The following is a 21649-nucleotide window of genomic DNA, read 5'->3' as shown; positions in this document are numbered from 1 at the left end:
AATTAAGCTCACCCCCCGACCCCCGACTTAGAGTTCGCCTGGCGTGACCTGCGCACGCAGCAAGGACCACTTTCACCCGAAGTTGCAGTCCGTCGCAGTCGCCGTCGCAGTCTTCTCTTGTCCGTCACCGCTTCGGCGCCCAGTGGAGGTCCACGTCCACGTCCAGCATCTGCTGCGTGTGAGGTCTGAGCCCGATCAGATATCCGCACCTTGCCTTGGTGACGGGAGGAAAGAATCTGGCATCGCTGCTGCCCGTCTTGTTGTCGCCTCCTTCCTCCTCTTGTCTCTTTTGCCCACCTCCACCTCAATCTTCGCCTCCACATCGCTCTCCGGGTCCTCAACGCCCTCCTTCTCGACTCCTTCCTCCTCCGAGTAAGGTACCTAGAATACCTACCTGCCTACCTACCTAGGCAAGGAAGGTGGCTCGAGGCGCCGGATCCAGGCGGTACCTTTTGTAGGTACCTATCTGACGTCAAGATCAAGGTACTCGGGTAAGTAGATGTTTACCCATCTCATTCGTTTCTCCAGTCCCTTCCTTCCCATCTCTTTTCTCCAGCCACCTACTCATAGTCACGTGGAGTGTGTCAAATCACATCACTCAATCACCTTCTCGGAGGTGGCCCCGATGCTTGATGCCAATTGAGACACACGTGCTGGGTCACACCTCCCTTTTGTTAGCTGCTTGGGCTGTCGGTGTGCGCGCCCTCGATGGGACACACACATACACACACACACACACTTTTTGGACCCCTCTCCCGAGTCTCGCTCCCTCCTTCACTCAAGGGGATCCAATCCTGCTGCTTCGGCCTTTTCTTCTTCGTCTTTTCCTAATCCCCTCCCCCGCCGTCCTTTTCTCGCTTCCATGCCAATCCAGCCTACCTTAGCAGAAGGAATGTAAAAATCGCGTCACAGTCGCAGACACGCTAAGGCAAGGCAGACAGGGCGACCTATCGCGGTGTAACGATAACTTTGCCTTGTGCAACTCGAACAGACCAGCTACCAGCTTACATGATCGATTACTTGAAGGTACTCGGCTCTACGGATACTGCATCTACCTTGCACCGTCTGTCCGTACGAAGTACCCTACCATACCAAGCATACCCTGCGCTCCGCTCTGTGCCAGGTACGAATACGCAAGTTACTCATCTGGCATCTCATCTCGTCTCCAGCTACGTCGTCTCGTCTCGTCCTACACGGGCAAGCCGCCAGACTATCCGACGAGCGGGAAGGTCCCAGTGGGTTGAAACTCTAAATCACGGACTCGACGCCAAATCAAGACACGGCCGGCACATCAGGTCATTTGACAAGCCCCAAGTGCACACTTGCGCTTCCACGTCGCGGCTCGCCCTTGTCTTGCTTTCTGGGCGCAGCGCTATCCGCACATTGAGGGGGTTCCCGCTGTCTCTCCCGTCCGCTCCAACATCAGCCCAACGACGCCGGGGCCGTCTTGCCTGAATCCACAACAAACGACTAAAGTAAACCAAGGTACTTACTTCTAGACGAGACAGACTAGCAGAGACAACATTCCGTCGCGCGCGGGAGACACGCCGGCCCCCGTTCGCCCCGTGCTTTCCAAGTCAAGCCCAAGACGTTGAAACAGCGCGCATTCACTCGGCGAGTTGGCAACTCGATCATACTTACCGTTATTCGACAGTCAACTACTTACCGATACCCAACTGCCTCCACTCACCTGGAATCTAAAAGTCTGGAGCAACGGCAGCTAGATTGAATCGCCCGTTGGCCGGATCTTGCCCGAGCATCCAGTAACATCTACCCAATTCCATCCGTCTTGCCAACCACTATTCCGTCTTCTCTTGTCTCGGCAAATACCATACTTCTTCGCTACCTACCTTGCCCCAAAATCCTAGCAGTCAGCATCCAACAATTCAGTTGCCCGGCGGAATCGTGCGGCAAGGAATGGGCCACTTCAAGGGGACAAAAGGACAACGCAGACTTCTCGTGTCCGGCTGACTCTGGCTCTGACCATCCTCCAGTCCAAGTGGAGCCATCACCAAGAACTATCAAACTAAATTAAAGCACCAACACCTCAGTTCCGTTCAGCCCGTACTCCGTACCGGTGATAGCACCTTGTACGCAGCACGACAGAGGAGTCCACAACTTGGGTTCTTGGAGTTACACTCGCACGGCGCGGCTTGTGCGCTTACAACTTTGCTTGCTCTCTGCCTCTGAAGACTTCCATCTCAGCTTCCATTCCGTCACCTAATCCCCGTCCAGTCGATCAAGTTTTGTGGCAGTTTTTTGTCTCTTGTCACTTGCAGATTGTCGCGTTGCCTCATCTGCCACCCCCACTCCATTCCTCCTACCTTCCATACCTTGGCTCTCCCCCATTCGCTTCCATTCCCGTTCACATTTCCTCCCTACTTTATCTCAAGGCAGGCAAGTGTACGATTATCGGTATCCACCCCTTTTTCTCAGCTAGCGGGCGCGGCAAGGCATCCTGAGTTCACCCTGACAGTAGCGCGTGCTGGGGCCTACTGCTGGTCGTTGCTAGAATCTCTCGTCCGCTCGTGCCGGGTGCTCGCGCTGGTGCTGGTGGCAGGTGCTGGTGCTGTTCTCTCCTTCGGGCCCATCTTTCCTCCTTAGGACCCACCTGCACCACGTCCACGCTTCCTTCCATCCCTGGGAGCTCGCGCTTACGTTAACCGCCCCGCTGTCTCCACTTTCCGCATTTGTTACCGTACCTTAGCACCCTTAGGCTCTTAGCTAAGGTAGTCCCGGTCGCGTCTCACACCGACCTCACCTCCCCCCTTGGCCCTGTCGTGGACCACAGACGTGGGACTTCGCATCGCTCCCTCCACCACTATCCACTTTTGAATATCAAACTATCGCACCCGTCACCCGTGCACACACTCCCCCACGACCTCGTTTCCTCCTTTCTGGACAGACCTGGGCACGCTGGTCTCGTGTACTCTGTACGTGCCTTTGGGCATCCCGTGTTCCGTGCTGCTTTCCGTCCCTCCCCGTCCCCATCCAGGTCCTGCTCCATAGGTAGCATGCTTGGTGCGACAGTCATGGCTACTAGGCCGCGGAAGAGAAGCCAACCCATGGACGAGGATCCTCCTCTGTTTTCCTATTCAACAGCCTCCGCTTCTATTCCTACAACTACACCTTCATCGACACCTGCTTCTACACCCTCGCCCGGAGACAACAACTCCAACATCAATGTCCAGAATTCCCAAATATGGAGCCCGGGAGGAGACTCCGAGTTCCCTTGGTTCTCTCATGGATCCAACACTCCCCGGCAAAGACGTCGACTGTCTAAACCCCGCGAGGACAGCCGACCCCTGGCACGATCAAAACCTTGTAAGCTAGACGGGTTTCTTTACGTCTCCTAAGCCGCCTGTGCCGCTCCCGTCTAGTATCGTGCGATCCTTGGAAGGTACGAGAGGAGATGGACGGACAAAGAGTATAAGATTATGGCACAAGGTCCTGGGAGCCGTTGCCGACGAATCCTTGGCTAACTGCAAACTAGCAACCCCTGATCCGTCGACGACTTCGACTAGACATGGTGCATTGTATGGCCCTCCAGCTTCTCCTCGCCCACCGCCAGACGTGATTTTCTCTCCGCGACTCCCCACCATAGAGACCGACCCTGTGGAGGATTTGGACTTAACGAATCCCTTTGAGGATAACGCCGATGATGCGAATCGTCTCGTCTTGGGCAAAAGTCGTATACAGGCCGGAACTATTGTTGATGGGTACATCAAGTTCCACAACGGCAAGTCGAGGACTGCCTGCCTGCCGCGCCGGCAGACGATACAACCGAGTGATCCCCAGGCTCTCCTGTCAGAGTTATGTTCTCAATCGTTCTTGCTCGAGGCAGGCCTCGAAGAAAATTGTGACAAAAACCTCTTCCAATTTTGTGAGTCTCGACACCCCTGGCCAAGATGGAGAATGGCTAACATTCTCAAGACGTCAAGGCATGGTGTTCAGGTCGGAGTGTCCTCCACAAGACGAATTGCTGGCTAGTCAACATTCCCCGAATAATGAAGGACAGCTCCTGTGTCAAACACGCGATGCTAGCGCTCGCTGGAACTTATGTCCTCGACTACCAGCCCGAAGAGAGCATTCGACAGGCCGTCAATGCACACTACAAACGAGCCGTCTTACTCATGACAATGGCATTGAGAGAGGAGGCTCGGAATCCCAGCTCCACAGAACACGAGTCAAACAGCCTCATTGCCGCCGTCACACTTCTAAACATGATCGATGTTGTGTCCCCGGAGCAACGTCGGCCGCCGAGTGCGGTTCCTCGTTGGCTCCAAGGTGCTCGTCTCGCCTGTCATTTGCTGGATAATTCAGATCCGGGTCATCGCTTCTGGAGACCCACCAACATTCAACCTTCTGATATGCAGATGGGCAACATGATCATCGCTGCCAGGGCCGCCATCCTAGCCCTTCCCATGGCCCCTCTTGATTCGAGCAACACGAAGAAGCGGTTCTCCTGGCTGCTGCATGGTACTGAACCGGAGAGTCGAAGAATACACGGTGGTTGTGGCATGTCGCCGATACTTCTTTCTCGTTTCGCTCAGATTACAAGTTTGGCACAATGGTTGTGGGAAGACCCCAGTGACAACGATTTCCACATGCCATCGAGCATCAAAACAATCAGCGATGATTTGGGCAAATTACATCAGTGGACTCAGCCCGCAGCCGAGTCTCCGACCTCGTCAGCCACGACTCGGTCAGATCAATCTCGAGATTTGTTAGACCAACGCAGTCTCGGAGATCGCATCAAGCGGAACGATTTTGGCCTTGTGACGGACGCAGAATCTATGACGGAAGTAACGGCCGAGGCATGGCGTCTAGCAGCCCTCATCTACCTGCGCTGCCGCCTCGACAGGCTGCCTCGTTCTCACCCAAGCGTTGTGTCCGAGGTTGATCAACTAGTACAATGCATTGGCATGATGCCAACATATGGCACCTTCTTCACCGCACAAGCACCGTTCTTTCCGGTCTTCCTCCTAGGAATCGTAGCCACGACAGAGGCACACAGCCTTTGTGCCCTGAACTGGTTTCAATCGGTCGTCAGCACAAGTTGTCGCTCAGTAAGTAAAGTGACGAAAATCCTACATGAGGTTCAAATTTTAACCAGAGACACCTACCAGAGTGTGCCCCCTGCGTTCAACTCGCTTCAGCGTATCCGTCAATGGATGACAAGCAACGTAGATGACGACAATTCTTCCAACCTTCCTACGAGAATTTCAGAGCGACATTCCTGGTGGGAGCCACTCGTGGCGCACATTGTGTCTACCGAAGGGACTTTGTGTTTGATCTAGAAGAGATAGAGGGGTATTGCTGACCAAACATTCGGAAAGAGAGATGCATTTTTTGCAGAATACGTCACGCTATTCTTTTTGGAGCACTCTTTACCTGCAATCCTTGCTATCTTATGCAAGTATTTGTTTCCTATCGTGCATCTAAGGAAGCGAGTGCGCTTCCGTCGTGTCGTTACATCTCGAGTCGTCCATCTCCCCTTGAAAGAATTCCCCGTCCTTACGTAATGGGAGAAAAGACCCAGGATCACACATCTGCCTCTATGTACATCCTTTGCTCGCCCAGTGTACCTTGTTAGCTGTCGGAGATGCTTCACTCCCCGCGGACGTAGATGGCACTATCGGTCTCGTCAATGGAGTTCTCAACGGCAGCAGTGCGAATGAGGTACTGTCGCATGTCGGAACCCTCAATGGCCCACGACTTGACGACTTCGAGGCCCGCCTCTGCGCACATGTTGCGGACGTCCTCTTCATTTCGCTTGTGGGCGTCGAACCAGTCGATTTTGAGACCCTGCTTCAGCGTCTTGCCCTCTTTCTCGGCCACTACATCGTGCTTCGCCTTGAGGAAGAAGCGGTGGCGCTTCTCATCCTCTTCGATCTCACCACAGATCTCCCAGTCCTCAGGCTTGAAGACTTTCTCACCAAGGAGGACGTTGGCGTGCTTGAAGCCATTGTGGAAGAACCTCTCAAACAGTACTGGATGGGTGTGGTAGGCAGCCCAGACCTTGGTCGAGGTGACATCATGGCCGTCCATGCCGGCGAGGATGAGGTCGTCGGGGCGCATGAGGGCAGCCCACTCACGAAGGGAGGCAACGGCCTTCTTCCAGGGGTCGTTGAAGAGGACAGATCCCAACGAAAGGAAGACTCGAGGGGAAGGAATGTCGTCACAGTAGGCGAGGCCAGCCTTGAAGTCACCCCAGAGGCCTGCCATGCGGACGCTGCCAGCCGCGTGCTCAGGGGCCAGAGCCTCGAGGTTGCAGGTTAGGGAGTGGTTCGAGATGTCGAGGGCAAGGTATGTAGCGTTACGGCCGTGCTTGGCGAGTTCCTTGAGGAGGAAGTTGACTTTGCGCATGTCACTGTAGATGAAAAGAAAGACATAGTCAGCAAATGAGCACTCTGATTATCAACATGAACAAAGGAAAGTAATATCTGCTTACCCGGCTCCCAAGTCAATCATGGTGGCGTCATTGGGGATGTAGACGGTCGCCATCTCCTCGCTATTCTTCTCAAACAAGACCATCTCGTCGCGGGTCTGGTAGAACTCGGGGGTGAAGATGACCTCGGCCCATATGGCCAGTCCCTCGTCGTTGTACAGCAGCTCGTCGGGCATGGTCGGGACTTTACCCTTGGCGGCAACGGCAAAGACGCGCTGGAGGTTCTCGAGGATGGTGGAGGACATGCTTCCGCCGCCGATGTCGAGCACGCTGCCGTGAGCAGGCATGGATGCCGTCATCTTTGATTGGGATGCCATTGTTTCTTCTTCTTCTTCTTGTGCCTTGGGGAAAAGGAGATTTGAGGTGCTTTGTTTACTACAGGTTGCCGTCTTGCTTGATGTTTCTTTCCGTCCTATTCTGTTGGGAATGACGTGGTATGAAGTGTCGGTGAAGGAAGGAGGTTGATATGCGTCAATGGGACAGAAATAACTGACTTTGTGTAGGTAGAAGAAAGTAGAGGATTGTAAAAGTTGATGTTGTGATACAAAGGGAAAGAGCTCAACGATGTGAGGCTTCCAGTCGATGCCTTTTATACATTCTTCCCGGAGGTTTCTGGGCCTCCCCCCCCTCAGAGATAAACTCCTGAATCACTGGCTTCACCCTTCGTCATCAAGAGGAAGCTGTTATTCACGCTTCCTGCACCTTCCCTTTCACCCCCACTGACTGGACCCCCCTTTTGATCAATTTCATCCCATGCCATCCCTGGAAGTTTGACTGACATCTTGCCCCGGAGAGGAAAGGAGAGGAGGAGAGAGGGGGGGATCTGCCTCATTCACAGTCTTTGTCTTTCGATAATACAATACCAATTAGCTTGCCGTACTTATTACTACTACATCATTATAAGACCTGCGATATTTGAGTGGATGGTGGGGGGGGGGGGGGGCGTGGAGCGTCTCTCCTTACGCCTCTCCCTTGGCAAACATGCGCGCCGAGCGAGGTGGTGTTTGTCGACAAGAAGACAGCCATATCCCACTCGGTCTCCCCTCTCTATATCTCTCTGGTTGGATGCTTGGCCACGAGGAGAAGGAGAAAGGACGCATGCACGTAGTAATGCCCACTGACGACTCCTTGGGCAAAGTGCCAAGCCCTTGCTTGACTTACACCAATGGACCAAACCCCCACCACCCTTGACTTTGAGGTTTGACACTTGACGTTACTCGATTCCCGGCTGCAGAGGAAGGGAACAAAAAAAAGATTTCAGCAGCTTGAGCAGCTGAACAGCCCAAACAGAAAGTCTGACAGGCAAACAAGACAATGCGCCAGAGAGAGGTACAACCACCCTTCCAGTCCGTCGGTGAGATATGGAATCCGCCTCGTCAAAGACGGGTACATTTCCCGATGAGACCATCGTCTCTGATCCCACAGCCCTGTTTCGTGGTTGGGGCAAAGCCAGCAAGCAAGCCCATTCGACAACACCATTTGACACATTGATGACAGGTCCACGCTAGGTCCGGCGCGGTCCTCCTCTTGTCTCATTCCTCCTCCATCACGCGCATAAGGGTCGTCACTTGCTTTTGGTTCCTTGACCGGTTGGGCGGGACCGACCAAACCCCCAGGGGAATGACGAGACAAGAAAACAACGAAAGGGGGGTCGTAGTCAAAACGCGAATAAGGAGCGTAGGACCGGGCCGCTTCGGGGGTCGTCGGAAAGAAGAAAAAAAAAAAAAAAAAAAGGACTCGGCGGCGTAGATCACGCGGAGGCGGGTACCACGACCGCCTTCCGCGCTTTTCGCTTTCCTATTGTTGGGTCACAAACGCTGGCTATTGTTGCGTTTGTTCTTACTGGCTAACCCCCAAACAATCTTAAACGCTGGGACTGCATGTTGGTTCCCGGGGCGAAAAGATGCTGCAAGCTGGGGTTTATTGATCCTGCAGTTTGCCTATGCAGCGGATAAATATGGCGAGATTTCCCCTTCGCAAGAGGCCATGATGGGACGAGAACGAGCTTTGAACCGACAGTCGCAACGAACACTCTTTCTCGCATATGCGCTGGCCTGTTGGAAGGAGGATGGTAGGGCAGGGTTGGATGGCCGCCGGCCGGTATCCTTTCCTCGGTCAAGACCAAAGGGCGAATCCGACGCGACCCCGCGGCTGATTGATCGAGACGCCGTCGAATCGGGCTGGCATCCCGCACATTTGAGAGCCATGCCGCATAAGCTCGGTCAACCAAACCCGCCGTCCACGTAGGGCAAAAGGTGCACATCGCTCCCCGGATTCAAGACGTCGGACTCATCTCGAGAATTTGAAAGCCGGGGAGGTGGGTATCGTGGGTCTGAATGTCGCAGATATGACTGGCTATCTTGCGTGATTTTTCCCTATGTCCAGAAGGGGGATGATTCATCGTGTTAATTATAAAGCGAATTATAAAGCGCATCTTCACCGAGCTTTGATTGTCTCAACGCCTCATTTCCCGACCCCTATGCACCGCGGTTCTATCAGTAAGTTTCTCACACGTGGTTTAATGCAACGTATCAGGCCCCATTCTCAACGACGGCAGGCTAAAGCAATCGATAGGCATGCACTGTCAGTTGTAGTCTCTGCGAAGTCAAGTTGACGAGTTACAGTTGCTCCTTTGATACGGATGTGGTTCAATCCTGTCCGGCCGCAACACGTTTACTCGGCACGATTGGTCTGTGTGTTTCTGGCCCGTCCTTGGGCACTACGCACCGGCTCCGGGTTGGCCTTACGGACCGGTCCGCCTAGTATCCGTAGGGAGATGACGAACAACGCAAGGCCTCTTTATGGTCTTTGCGGTCGTGGAGATCAACCACGGAATGTAGCCCTGGGTTGTCGCAAATCCCCAAGCTTATCGTCTGTCCGGTTGAGACCGGCCTGGATACGCGACTCAAAGACGAGAATGCTTCTTCATGGCCAAGAGCTGAAGATGCACTTGAACCGCCTGAGCCAGCTCGCGTTATCCCGCCAACGGGGCATGTTACGTGTCACGAAGTCTTGCTTATTGGCGGAGGTGCGGTCGACCCCCAGTGCAGATGTCTCGCCTGTTTCTAGCCACATCGGGGCCTTGTCTGGCGGGTGACTTGCAACACCTGCTGGTCCGACTGGAAAACTGCACTAGGGGAAGCTGATTCGTTGTCAAACGACTGCTTAACCGACGAGGAAACCGGGCAAGAATAACGAAATGCAGCCCTGACTGAGCTCGGTGCTCTGGTAAAGATGTGCCCGGAACCTTCGTTGGACCGTCACAGCGGGCCTCGGAGAATTGGCAGATGCCCACGGCCGCTCGGCAACGTCAAGCCAAACCCTGGAACCAGATCCAAGCATGAAGGCGGCACAGCCTGGAGCTGGATGGGCCAACGTTTCTGCCGCACGCACCTCCTCAAGAACAACGAGTCTTGTGGCCGGGACCTCATTCTCGAACACAAACATACCCTCCTTCTGGCGACGTTGAAGGGCTGCAAGCACAAAGCGCATCGATTCTGTTCTTTGCAGGTTTCGGGTGGTTTGAGCGCCCCCAGATTCGCTCATCCGACTGACCAAATTGCTCGGTAATTACGGGTGAACCATCGTGTCGGATGTCGATGATTCCAGCCAGACGGACGCGACCCAGGCTGACCGGGGTCGGCATTGCTCCCGCAAGATCGAGGTTCCCTGTTGAGCGGCCAAACCGCGCGGAGTCAGGCCAGATCAGGCAGCTTTCCTAGCTGAGCCATCGTCATGGATCTCCCCGCTGGAGCCCGTACCGTTACGCAAGGCCCATGGGAGACGCTACGACGCTCGCTCACAAGTCATAAGCAAGGCTGATGGGGCCGGGCAAAGCTTGATATTCGTTCTTTGAGGCTTCAAACACCCGAACAGAACAGATGGCATGCAATCCAGACTGCTTGCGTAGGCATAGTAGCCTCGTATTTGAAAGTCCAGAGGGATTGAGCAGATTAATCCTGGCTTGGAATCCTGTCGAATCAACAACCTTTTGCCTGTTTGTTCCAAGGAACACTGGCAACTCTGATAAAGGCCACGCACGCGAAAGAGAGTGAACTGTATTCGTATGTACAATGAGCTGGAAGGGTGAAGTGGGTATCTCCCAGCGGCCGTCGGCCCCGATGAGGGTGTGGAGCAAGCGGCTCAGCCTGTGAAGTTTGAGGAATCTTGACTCAGTCCTCGCCATTCGGCCGGAATGAACCTTTGATGGTGGTTTCAGGATTTGAAGATGCTTGAGCGATCAATTCGCCTCCTGCGCACCAGGACAGGATGAAGAGACGAAGGTTGAGATGACCGTTGGTAGAAGCCCAATGCTGCCCAAGGTGGAGGTCAACAGCCTCCAGTTCGGCCGGGACTCGTCAACGGGGGGTGGCGGCGGCGGCGGCGTCGATGTCTTCCAGAAGCCAAATATAAAAAATTCAGTCGCGTGTGTGCGTGTGTGTAGCCAGCGTGACGTTTTAATTCCCGAGCGGCAAAAGATGGACGCGTCGCCTGCCGATCTCTGACATGTATCTTCTTTCTTTACGGTTTCCGTGCGACGCGTTGTCGTCCCGCCCGCAAGATGACTCTGTACCGATAGATCATTATTACTGAGATGCCATGCCATTGCCGCGGCCTCATAAAAATGCTGTGTACCCGTACGGTACGTCTGTAGCTGATGAATACCAGTGGATTTGGTCAACTGTATCCGTGGTGTGTCAACCTTTTGCCTTGCTGCCAGGATGATAGTGGAACAGCGGAAATGCCGGTACCGCCGCAGAGTGGTCCAGCAGAAAAGCATGTCAAGGGTTGCCCATTTATGGTTGACGAATCCTAGACTTTGGAAATCGTTGAGGCATGGTATGCCTGGTGAGAGAAGCGTCCATGCATCACCGTCTTCCCGGTGAAGAGGAGTGTGCGTTTCTGTCTGGGGAGTTCCATTGTGTTTGGTGGTGGCTGATGAGTACCAGAACGGCCAACGGGCCACGATGTTGAACTTTGCGACCCTATAATGTGATGATAGCCGTCAAACCCTCGTCAAGCAAGCATTGCTGGAGGCCTGGCCATGAACAGTTGACAGCTCTAGAGTGCAACTGTGCCCTTCAAGGAACACACGAAGACAGCGTAGCATAGCCGGCCGGCGGTCATCTCGGATTCAGTTCATCCTACTCAGCTAAGTTTAGCTAACAGACGTAGTCTCCTCATGTGAGTGGGTCTAACGAGATTTAACATGCACATCCCTCCAACTGCCGGTGCCTCGTCTGGTACTCCCTGACTCCTGAGCCAGTAAGCCTTGACCTGACGTTGTAACTCGTCGCCCTCGCCTGCTCGATGCCAGGTAAGGCAAGCAACGCAAGGCGAAGCTAGCGCCTCCCCGTGTCGTGCCAATGAAGGGACGGATGTGGTGTTGCAACTGACAGTGGTCGAGATCCCCAAAGGCCACGATTCGGCACGGGCGTTTCATGTCCAGATCGAGGAAGGATGGCTGTCTGCGGAAATGGACGAAAGTATGCAGTGGCAGGTGCTGGACTCTCGACGGAGCGGCCGTTGATGGAGAGAGATTATGTACTCAAACTGCTGCTCGCAGTGGCTGCGATTGAGAGTCTGGGGCGCAACTATTGGTGACGCTTTCGCAGTGAATGTCTGAATTCCCTCTGCTGTCCCTTTTCGCCCTTGATCCTGACTAGCTCGCTGGCGGGGAGCATCCAGTTGGCTGACATGTGTATCCGCCACAATACGTTCCCCTGGGTAGGAAGTCAGGTTGACTGAGGCTTGGCCTTGAAGTCTCTGCCGCATCCAATACAAAACCCACCGCTCTGTACGGATACCTTGGTGATTGGGGGCGGATCTGAACGGGGAATTGACTTGGGTATGGTAAAGGTAATGGGTCATCCGCTGGTCGGGGTTGTGATCAGGCCCGGTGTTCGTCTGCTGTATCTGGCCCGGCGGTCCATAGTACGGCACGGGAGACATCTAGCTGGAAGACGGATGTTTTCTTCTTCTTTGCATTGAAGTGAGGTGACAGACGTTAGGCCGTACTGTGTCACGCGTACAAGTGAGGGAGGCCCGAATGCAGGGTGTGCCCGCGCATCGCCGGCTTCGATTTCGAATCGTCAAGGGTCAGTTTCCTGAGTCCGAGAACCGTCTTCCCGCGTCGAGCGAACTTATGCGTCGAATCGTCGTCGACCATGGCGATACCTTTGGCTTCTTGGCGCCTGAGAAAATAGACGTACGGATAGAAGAAGAAAGGACGAAAATAGACGTGATCTTCGGTTTCGCGGCCCTCACCGAAGCTGCTAGCATGGCAAGGCCTGCCAAGGCTGAAAAGACTGGTGAGTATCGGACTGTACGGGAGGATGTTTGGGTTTGGTCAATGGGGTGAGGCCGTGAGAGAACAATATGGATACAGACACAGAAACAATGTACTCCGTTAAGGGCAAGGGAAGAGCAGAGGCCACCTGCGCTTGGCCTGCCAGTGCCTCCCTCCGTTCGCATCACAGGGTAAGAAGCACCACCACCCGCCGGCCGGAGCTGACGATGTGTAAATGGAACAGAACTTGTCAGGCAAGGGGCAGGCACTGGCCATGGCCCATGGCCCATGGCATGAGGCTGGATCCCGCTGAATCGAAGGAAGGCAGCCGGCGGCGGCAGGATACGGTCAAGCCACTGCGGGAGGAAGCATCTCGCAGCTGTCCACCGTACATTAGGTAAGGTACTACTACCCAGCGGTCCAGCTAGAGTGCTTGAATGTCAGACTTGTTTGTACAGTTAGACGCACTGTCCGGCCCTGTCGCTACAGTGTGCGGAGTATCTAGTACCTAGGCCGTCGAGTATCCCTCCCATTGTTGAGTACGGGTACAGATACAGACACAAAGGAATATTGTGTGCCTTACCTCTGAGTAGACAATTCTCCCGCTGCCAAAGCCACTGCTAGCTGCTGCCAAGGAACTTGGGAACAACATCAAGCCAGTGACAAACTTGGCCGCAGTAGGCCCAGGGATCGCGTAGCACAATCGTAAGCGATCCTTCATGGAAGGATGAATAGAAAAGAAGCCTGCATGGAACAATCATGGAAGCTGTCCAAGCCTACAAGATCAAGCATTGGCGTACGCCAATCATCCATCTCTTGCCAGCCGCTGCCGACCTGTCTAGCAACGGCTATTTGCGCTAGAAGCAAGGCATCTCGCCTTAGCGCCGGTCCTAGAGCCCTCGAGTTGACATGGTCGAGTGCTCAATAGATGGCAAAGTGGTCCGGGGTTGCGTTGATGCCCGCGTTATTGCTGATGATGCAACGGCAACCTGTACGCCGACGGGCAAGCACAGAAAGCATGGAGTCGGATCCAACGAGTTGCTGGATGCCACCCGCCCAAGACTCGACCTGGCTTCTGTTCCATCAGCTGGCAAACATACGAGAAAATACTCCGTACGGATACACTCAACCTGTATTCGACACCATTAGTGCTTGGTGACCAATCTGGGCATATCTTCTGAAACAGATTGTCCCGACACACCTTGCTGACTGAGTCGTACACGCACGCTTTAGCTCATGTTTGCCGTTTGGGACGATGCGCGATGCACCAAGATGGTTGCAGACTTCCCGCAACCAACTCACCTCGCCCTAATGACAAGAGTACTAAGCTGAGGTGAAGTACTCTGGATATCCGCACTTTGTCGCCTAATCGTCTGGCAGCAAATCTCAGCAGAGTCTCCAGCCTCCGACTGACCGCCTCGCTCATCTGCTTCTATGCCTGTTCTTAATCTTGAACCGTCCGTGCCACATCGATTGATCTACTCACAGTCGTGCGCTAGCTCTTCTACCTCTTTGCGGTCAAGAGGCTGGGGGGACCGGGGGTCAATGCCACCAAAAGCTCGTGAGCTTCGACAGATTGGGCTCTCTGTAACCGCAGTTGGACGGCTCGCACAGACAATCGTTGTTCAAAGTCGACTGCGGCAATCTCCGCTGAGGCTCGCTAGTTCAATGACCTTGTCACCCGGACCACCCCATGGACCATGCATGACGGTTGTAATAAGCCGTGGGTTGCTTCAGCCGTGGGAGATGCCGTGATGCGCCCGTGCCTGAGCTGAGCCCTGGCGAGGCGGGTACTGTGTGTAATTCGCAGAGGGCCGGCCGTCAATGGGCCTTGGGACTATGTAGTCTGAGCTTTCGGGAACAGAGCCGCGGGACATTACCTTGACCGTGGTCGACAAGGCCCTGTCTCTCAGTCTGGTGTTTTGTCGTGAGTGCTCTGGCGCCTGACGCTTGACGCTGGTCATGCTGTGAGCCTCACTGCATCGCAAATCGTCCAGTCCTTCAGCATCCAACCCTCCTCTGCAGCCGGCTGTCCCGTTCGCAAGTCAAGGCAGCCATGCGAGCATTCGAACGGGCGGCCAGGGCGACAAACATACGTCCAAAGCCCTCGGCGCGCTGTCAACGGCGTGTTTGAGGTCCCAAGGCCCGTTCTTGACACACGCCCCTTTGCCATGGATCTCATACTGGTACAGCCAATGGGCCAGTGGTAGACGGACCCCCAGTCTGCGCGCGCGAGCGTCCCCCGGTTCAAGGCTGATACGACACAGGTGCCTGGCTCTGGGGCCTTGCCGTGTGCAGCAGAAAGTCCGTGTAATCTTGTGCTCGTCGGCCAATTACCCGGGGACCCTTGTACTTGTCCAACCTTCTCGAAGTATTCCAGAAGGAGTGGAGAGGAGAAAGAGGCCTTCCAGGGATAGATTGACATCGCGCACCCCACCCTCGTCGCAGATGAAGCGGCGAGACGGCGGCGCAGCCCACCCCTTTGACGCAGCTGTAATTCCACGGCGGCTCATACGCCGTCGATGCCTTCCAGAAGGCTTCTGGAAACCTTCCCCGCTAGGCCTAGCATCAATCTCCTGGCTGCATGCGAGAGCCACCAGGCCTCCCCACGCACTGAACTTTGCGCCAGGTTTGTGCTCGCATCCTTGTGGGTTTCTTGTCAGAGATGATGGCAACACCCCTTTTTGGCCGTTGCTCCCTAGCTCTGATGTTCAGTTGTCCTGCGCGCAGAGGGCGGCCCCGAAAGCAGAGTCCTCCATAATGATAATGAAGATCCTCGCCAAACAGGCGGTATCTGCGTCTTGATCATTGATGTCGTCGTTGCACCTTTACGCGTGATGGCTATTCGTACATGGCAAGCCATGCATATTTGCTATGAGCTTGCCCAGGTTAGGTGAGGCCGATGTAGGGCTTTGGACGAGGGGACCCGATCCGTCGAGAATACATTCGACGTACGCCCGTCGCGTCATTCGATTCTGCTTTTTGTATTGTCACATCTGCTGCCGAGTTTTAGTGCAGAAGTATTCGCCCTCTAGTAAACTTGGGAAAGTCGTTACAAAATTTGGTACGGGGTACTTTGACAGAGACCTACCAGAGACACACTGGACCAGAACCGCACAGTGCTGCCGTAGGTTTCCGAGATGTCCAGTTGAACAAAAAGACAAAAGATCAGTGAGCGGTACGGACGTAGAGGACGTCGAGACTTGAGAGAGAAACCATTTCAAGTCATTCAGCCGTTGTCCTTCTGTCTCTCTTCCAATGTGCCAGTCTGTTTGTCGTCCCAAGAGCCGTGGGCAGACCCCGGTTCCGATAGTTGGGCACATGACAACGGTGACGGCATCAGCCAAACCATCTTGTCAATCTCGAGCCGCTCGTGCCTGATTGTCGGGCCTCTGCATCGACATCGACACTGACACGGCTCTCCACAGAGTTTTTGGCAAGCAGCCAATCTTTTCCAGAAGCAATGGAGCCCTTCCATGACCATGCCCCTTTGAATCTTTGGTGTGGCGGAGCAGCCGGGAGCCCCTGCACCTTGTACTGTCGCACCCTCGCACTTTTTACAGGGCCCTTGGATCGAGATTGGCTATGCTAAGGCATCCATACGGCGTAAGACCTGGCTTTGCGCTAAACGTCAGTGACAAGAGCCGAATAGGAATGGGCAAGAAATAAAAGCAGGGGGGCGTTCAAACAGCTCCAGCGTAACTTTGTTTCGCGACTTTGATACGTGCTCTGAGGGCGGTAGCAAATTTGGAGGTGTCCGAGCGTTCATTAGATGGCACTCTGCACCTCGTTGCCGTAACATTGCAGCCCATGGCATTTTCAATGGAACTTGTAGAAGCGGCCGCCGAGAGGAAGCCAGCGCAAACAAGAGGGAACTGGCAGCATCTGCGGCGGCCGGGTCTCGGGTTGTCTTGATGAGCGTGGTTCGTGGGAGATGAGTGGTAAAGAGAGGTGCGGTCAACCATCAGTGTACTCATTTGCAGTTTGTAGCAACCGGAAAGCAAGGGTGGATATTCGGACTGGCGATGTACTCTACAGACTACAGCGGATGGGTAGCAGCATCGCCAGTATTGGAACCCGTAGCGTTGTATCCGTATCCGTACTGCGGCGTAATGGCGTTGCGAAATGGAGTGGCTTTGACCACACTCTGTCTGTCCTCATTGACAGCGCACGCTCGAGGGTGCTCGGCCAGCGCCAACGGTGATTGCCCAATCGAGAAGGGGAGTGACCACATGGAAGCTTTGGAACATTCCTCTGGCGCAGGGTCATAGCACCGCCAAGTCTAGCTTATCTGACGAGCTTTGAGTGCTGTTGGGTAGCCGCTAATAGATGCTTGCTGGCAGACGTAGATGTCGATATGCGGGCAGCATATTCGTGTGCAGTGGACGATACAGGTTGAGCCGTTTGTCCAGAGAGACGCTGAGATAGATGTCTGTCTGGTAGCAGGATGAAGTTTTGCATTCCATCATAGACCCAAAGTCGTTTGTTGAACTCGACGGAGAACAACGCAAGAGAGAGAGACAGAGAGCTGCTTGGTGAAGTGCTGAACCGGAGTAAAAGCGAATCGACAGAGGCAAGGCCTGACTCTCGACTCTCGAGGCATAGGAAACACATGCGAGCGCCCAACCCCCTGGTCCGCCCTATCGTAGGTTTTGTCTGTGGGGTTGCGAAAGGTAAATTGGATGTGCCATTCTCGCCCCTGAGTGGGAGAAGAGTGACCCACTACCGGGGTGGAGATGATGGCAGAAATAACCCGATTGTTTGATGATGACGAGGCAAAACGAGAGAAAAGCCAAATAGCATTGCTGGGGGGTGTGTTAGACGAGCCAGCTGCCAGCCAGCCGGAGGGCATACTGTGTGCATCCGAAAGGGATACGTAAGGTACGCAGCAAGGCTTGTTGATTTGGCGAGGCGCCCCTGAAGTGAATGGAAGGAAGGAAGAAAAGAAGGGGGGAGAAGTCTGAGAGTTGGATGGAGGTATTCGTACATTACTTTGGGTCTGCATGGCGGCGGGCTGAGGGTGATGATGATGGGCAGCGGAGGTGACAGCAGTAGCGGATTCGAGTGATGAAAGATGGTCCCCTATTCCTCTTTTCGTCCATTGATGATGCATAGCTTGCAGATGGGCCTGACAACAGGAGGGATGTTTGTCTGCATTGTCAACGGCCCATTTGTCGATTGCGTTCATCGTGTTGAGACTTGAGGGCAGTGGTGTAGTGGTGCTCCGTCGGCGTTGGCAAGCCGCAAACCGTCGAAAGCATGAACCTAGCACGAAAGTCAGCCGCAGGGTTTTGGCATAAGACAAATTAAGAAGAAGCAGAACCGGGGACGTGTCAGATGGTAAGAAAGCATAGCAGGACGTTGAGTGCGGTTGCCGCTACACGTCCGTACATTACGAATTCTTCACGTTGGAGAAGGTGCTGTGCCGTGGTACTTCTTCTCTGGGAATACGGATAAGGTACATCATGTAAGGTACACCCGTTGTGAGGCATCAATCAGTCAGTGCTCATGGCAGGTGCATCTGGCCACTGGCACTTTTCATTATAGTCAATTACCTCAGCCAAGCCACTACGTCTGTCGTCACTGGATTTGTCCGTGATGGAAGCACGTTATGATCTCCCTTCTTTCTCTGGGAGATGGATACATGGGAAATGGAAGACACCAAAAGACGGTCGCTTCACGCATAGGTCGAGCTCGTAAGATGGTCCCAACACCCCCTGAAGGTCGGCGGTGGCCCAACCGGCAGCACAGAGACGATCGCCGCCGACTCCAGGTTGAGCAGGCCCAGCAGTGTGGAGCAGAGGCAGGGACACTGGAGCCCCGTTCAACTTGCCGAAGAGACAAGATCGGCCTCGCACTGTCAGCACTGTGTACACCGTGCAACGGCAAGGTACGGAAAGAGCAGCCTGTGGCAGGCACACTTGGAGGTACCTGCACCATAAGGTAGCAGGTGCCAGTCAGGAGACGGAGGAACCTAATGGGAAAGAGAGGGAGCAGGGCATGGGCGAAGCAGAAAGAGAGAGAAAAGGGTGAGGAAGGTACAACTGCAGGGGGACTCGGTAGTGGAGAGCTGGAAGACAACAGGGGAACCTGGAAGGGGGCACGCACCCTCGTACCCATAATCAGTTCATGTGTCGTTGCTCTTTCCATGCGGCAACACCAGCCCGACCTGGAGAGTACCTCAGGTACGAAGTACCTACCTCAACTTAGCATGAAGGTCGTTCCATGCACTACCAAAGTAACCAAGTATCCAAGTGGCTCGCAAAAGTACTGAGCGTGAAGTGTGTTGTACCTCTGTGCTCTCGTACCCATGTACTGGGTGCGCTCTCTGGTTCTCGACATGTCATGTACCCTCTCTTCTTGTTCCAAGACTGACGATACGTGCGTGTGTGCGCAAGTCCATGTGTGAGTATGATGTATGAATGTATCGTCCGTACCTTACGAATAGAAACGGAAGGTATCTGAGGTATGTGAGATGTGTGGTTGTGTGGTCGCGTGTGTGTGTGTGCAATGGGTCAAGCAGCTAATGTAGCAATTTGCATGGAAGATAGGTATTCATATCACACGCTGTCCTCTTTTCTCTTTTTTTGCAATCTCTCATATCCGTAGTCTGGTCTGTCTACCTCTTTTCGTACATGCATTTCCGACCAAGCTCGTTCAATTCATAAGGATAATAAGGACAAACTATTTCTTTCCGACACCAATCCTCCCTCTATCCATCCAACAAGCTACAACAACGCAAAAGCAAAAGCTAAGCCAAGCCAGCCAGGTTGCCAGTCATTCATACGGATACTTTGTACCGAATCGACTCGACGACTCGACGTATCGACCCCATTCTTTTTTCTCACCGATCCGTTTTACTACGCAAACCACACCAGTCCAGGAACAGGAGCTGGAGCAGGAGCAGGTGCAGGAGCAGGTGCAGGAGCAGGAGCAGCAGACAGGCCCAGCAACAACAAGCTGTATCCGTATGCGTGCCGTGCCCCTACATCGTACACCCCTCCCCCCTTCCTTCCATTATTCCTTCCTTTCTTCCATCTCCCCCCGGTCTCACTAAAAGGATCGTCTCCGTGGTTGACATTTTTATAACACCTGCCGAACCCCGTCCGTCCGTCCCTGTCTGCGCTCCGCTTGCTGCGTCACAGCTTCTTTTCCCTTCACCTTTCCCCCTTGCTCTTTCCCATACAACGCACACACAACCCTCGAACCCTCGACCCTCACCCTCGCCCTCACTCGACCCTTTGCACGCCAACGCCTACGGAGACGCCAACGCGCCAACGCCAACAAGCCAAGGGCCGACCTTACACTACCTTGTTTCCTGTCCCTTCACCTCGACTTCCTTCTCCATACATATTCATACACTTCCTCTGCAGCACCGACAAAACTCAAGTCAACCGTGCTTTCTTTTTTCATCTTCTTTTTTGTCCTATTCCCCCATTATCTTGCGACGGGCAACGTTCCCATCTCCAACGCCAGAACAGAACCCCCCCAACGCCTACGGATACCCAACCTTGAGATACCCAGTGCTCGCTCTCACCAGTAAGTCGAAGCTTCAAATTTTTTTTCCTGTCTCTTTTTTTGAATTTGCATACACCATCACTTGTCATCTATTCCTCGTCATCACACTTCAAAGTCAACTTCAAGTCACAGCCCAAGTGTTTTTTTCTTTCTCCCCTCCTAACTGCCACCCCATTCTTGTTTTGTTTTTCGGCTTCACCTTGCTTCCGCTCGTTAGTCAAACAGCAGCAAGCGAATTCTTTTGTCACCGCGTCTTCCATTCTTGTGGCTGTGCCAGCGGCCGGTTGCTGCACAAACGATACGTACCTATGCACCTGCACCTACCGCGCCTCCTGGCTGTGGCTGCCCTGGCCTCTCCTGCCAGGTGCTGCTTCAGCAATTTTTCCCGCGCTTTCTCTCATAGACCCACTTTTCTTTCCTAACCCTGCCGGACCGTCTGCACCCCCGATCAAGGTTTCTTGGCCCCTGTTACCTCATCTCTCGTCCGAGACCTATACGCGAACTTTGACAAACACCCACCCATCTTTCTCGACACAACTGGTCGAGCCCTCGGTCCGGAGGCACCAGTCTTTTTTTTCTTCCTCTTCACGTATCCTTTGGCTTTCGCACATGCTCTACTGTGCATGCCACATCAACCTTTTCTCTCGATTGTCTACTGTTAGATGCCGACGAGATCACTAACCAGTGGCGCGTCATCTAGGTCATATTGACTGAGCCGCCCTCTATACCCTGACTATCCCTCTCGTTCTCCTTTTCCGTCACCCTTCGGTTCAACCAGGCATATCCGGAAGAAAGACATCGTCATTCTGTCCTCAAATACTACGAGCGATCAGCACACGTCTTGACCCCGCGACTTTTCGACGTATACGTAGTGGGCTGTGCCTCCGACAAACAAATTTTTCTATTGCGCCACGTCACGATCCTGAGTTGTGACGATACTGGGAATCGCTATATATCTCCGATTACCAAGAATACATCCACCCGAACGAGCGTTGCGATCAGAGATCCGATTGACTACATCGTCAATTCTTCAGTACGGTCAAGGCGAAGCTCAAGTCTAGTGGATAGCCTGACTTCGAGAACGAGCAACATACTGGTCTGTGATCTGTGATCGGTCTGTCCCGGATTTCATCCACCATCCGCACAAGGTAAGCCTGCGAGCGAAACCCGTCAGTCTGATTCAAATGGCCCGCCGCCGGGTGCTCCTGGCACATCTAGTCATGCCATAGCCCAGCCCAGGCTGCCCCCGCCCTCAATAACTCTACACAACCTTGCCTGCGGCGGCTGCTCAAACGCTTCCACTCGTGGCGATGTGCTGCCCCCCAAAAACCTCGCCCTCACGCACCTCCCTTATTCAGAGCCTTCGCCCCTCGGAAGATCACCATGCTAAC

The 21649-nt window shown here is 54.0% G+C and overlaps 5 protein-coding genes across 5 annotated transcripts; 2 read left to right on the top strand and 3 right to left on the bottom strand.

Annotated features, from left to right (window-relative positions):
• The first annotated feature begins 2826 nt into the window (after positions 1–2826).
• Positions 2827–5455, top strand: BDP81DRAFT_57112 (fungal-specific transcription factor domain-containing protein). Its single transcript, XM_060596005.1, has 4 exons — positions 2827–3324; positions 3494–3883; positions 3934–5069; positions 5130–5455. Exons 1-4 carry the CDS (start codon positions 3015–3017, stop codon positions 5298–5300), a joined length of 2007 nt encoding a protein of 668 aa, XP_060442922.1. The 5' UTR covers positions 2827–3014; the 3' UTR covers positions 5301–5455.
• A 155-nt stretch (positions 5456–5610) lies between these two features.
• BDP81DRAFT_451543 (histidine-specific methyltransferase) lies at positions 5611–6768 on the bottom strand (the record flags this gene model as incomplete). Its single annotated transcript, XM_060592635.1, has 2 exons — positions 5611–6373; positions 6455–6768. The coding sequence occupies 2 exons, from the start codon at positions 6766–6768 to the stop codon at positions 5611–5613; spliced, it is 1077 nt and encodes a 358-aa protein (XP_060442921.1).
• A 2110-nt stretch (positions 6769–8878) lies between these two features.
• Positions 8879–9582, top strand: BDP81DRAFT_57073 (uncharacterized protein). The gene has a single exon (XM_060596003.1). It carries the CDS (start codon positions 9093–9095, stop codon positions 9546–9548), a length of 456 nt encoding a protein of 151 aa, XP_060442920.1. The 5' UTR covers positions 8879–9092; the 3' UTR covers positions 9549–9582.
• A 1016-nt stretch (positions 9583–10598) lies between these two features.
• Positions 10599–11560, bottom strand: BDP81DRAFT_57070 (uncharacterized protein). The gene has a single exon (XM_060596002.1). It carries the CDS (start codon positions 11229–11231, stop codon positions 10692–10694), a length of 540 nt encoding a protein of 179 aa, XP_060442919.1. The 5' UTR covers positions 11232–11560; the 3' UTR covers positions 10599–10691.
• On the bottom strand, positions 11534–12564 carry BDP81DRAFT_57083 (uncharacterized protein). The gene is made up of 2 exons (XM_060596004.1): positions 11651–12564; positions 11534–11595 (listed from the first exon to the last, which is right to left on the bottom strand). Exon 1 carries the CDS (start codon positions 12401–12403, stop codon positions 11891–11893), a length of 513 nt encoding a protein of 170 aa, XP_060442918.1. The 5' UTR covers positions 12404–12564; the 3' UTR covers positions 11534–11595; positions 11651–11890.
• Positions 12565–21649: the final 9085 nt, after the last annotated feature.

This window comes from Colletotrichum phormii, assembly GCF_030913505.1.
Source record: "Colletotrichum phormii strain CBS 102054 chromosome Unknown BDP81scaffold_15, whole genome shotgun sequence".
NCBI classification, from domain to species: domain Eukaryota; kingdom Fungi; phylum Ascomycota; class Sordariomycetes; order Glomerellales; family Glomerellaceae; genus Colletotrichum; species Colletotrichum phormii.
The sequence above is the reverse complement of the archived record's forward strand: the minus strand, read 5'-3'. Positions and strand labels throughout refer to the sequence as shown.

Coding starts and splice junctions, on each gene's coding strand:
- BDP81DRAFT_57073 (XM_060596003.1), top strand. CDS start 9,093: ATGTGGTTCAATCCTGTCCGGCCGCAACACGTTTACTCGGCACGATTG.
- BDP81DRAFT_57112 (XM_060596005.1), top strand. CDS start 3,015: ATGCTTGGTGCGACAGTCATGGCTACTAGGCCGCGGAAGAGAAGCCAA. Junction 3,325..3,493: donor CCTGGCACGATCAAAACCTT/GTAAGCTAGACG, acceptor ACTGCAAACTAG/CAACCCCTGATCCGTCGACG. Junction 5,070..5,129: donor TCAGCACAAGTTGTCGCTCA/GTAAGTAAAGTG, acceptor GACACCTACCAG/AGTGTGCCCCCTGCGTTCAA.
- BDP81DRAFT_57070 (XM_060596002.1), bottom strand. CDS start 11,231: ATGCTTTTCTGCTGGACCACTCTGCGGCGGTACCGGCATTTCCGCTGT.
- BDP81DRAFT_57083 (XM_060596004.1), bottom strand. CDS start 12,403: ATGTCTCCCGTGCCGTACTATGGACCGCCGGGCCAGATACAGCAGACG.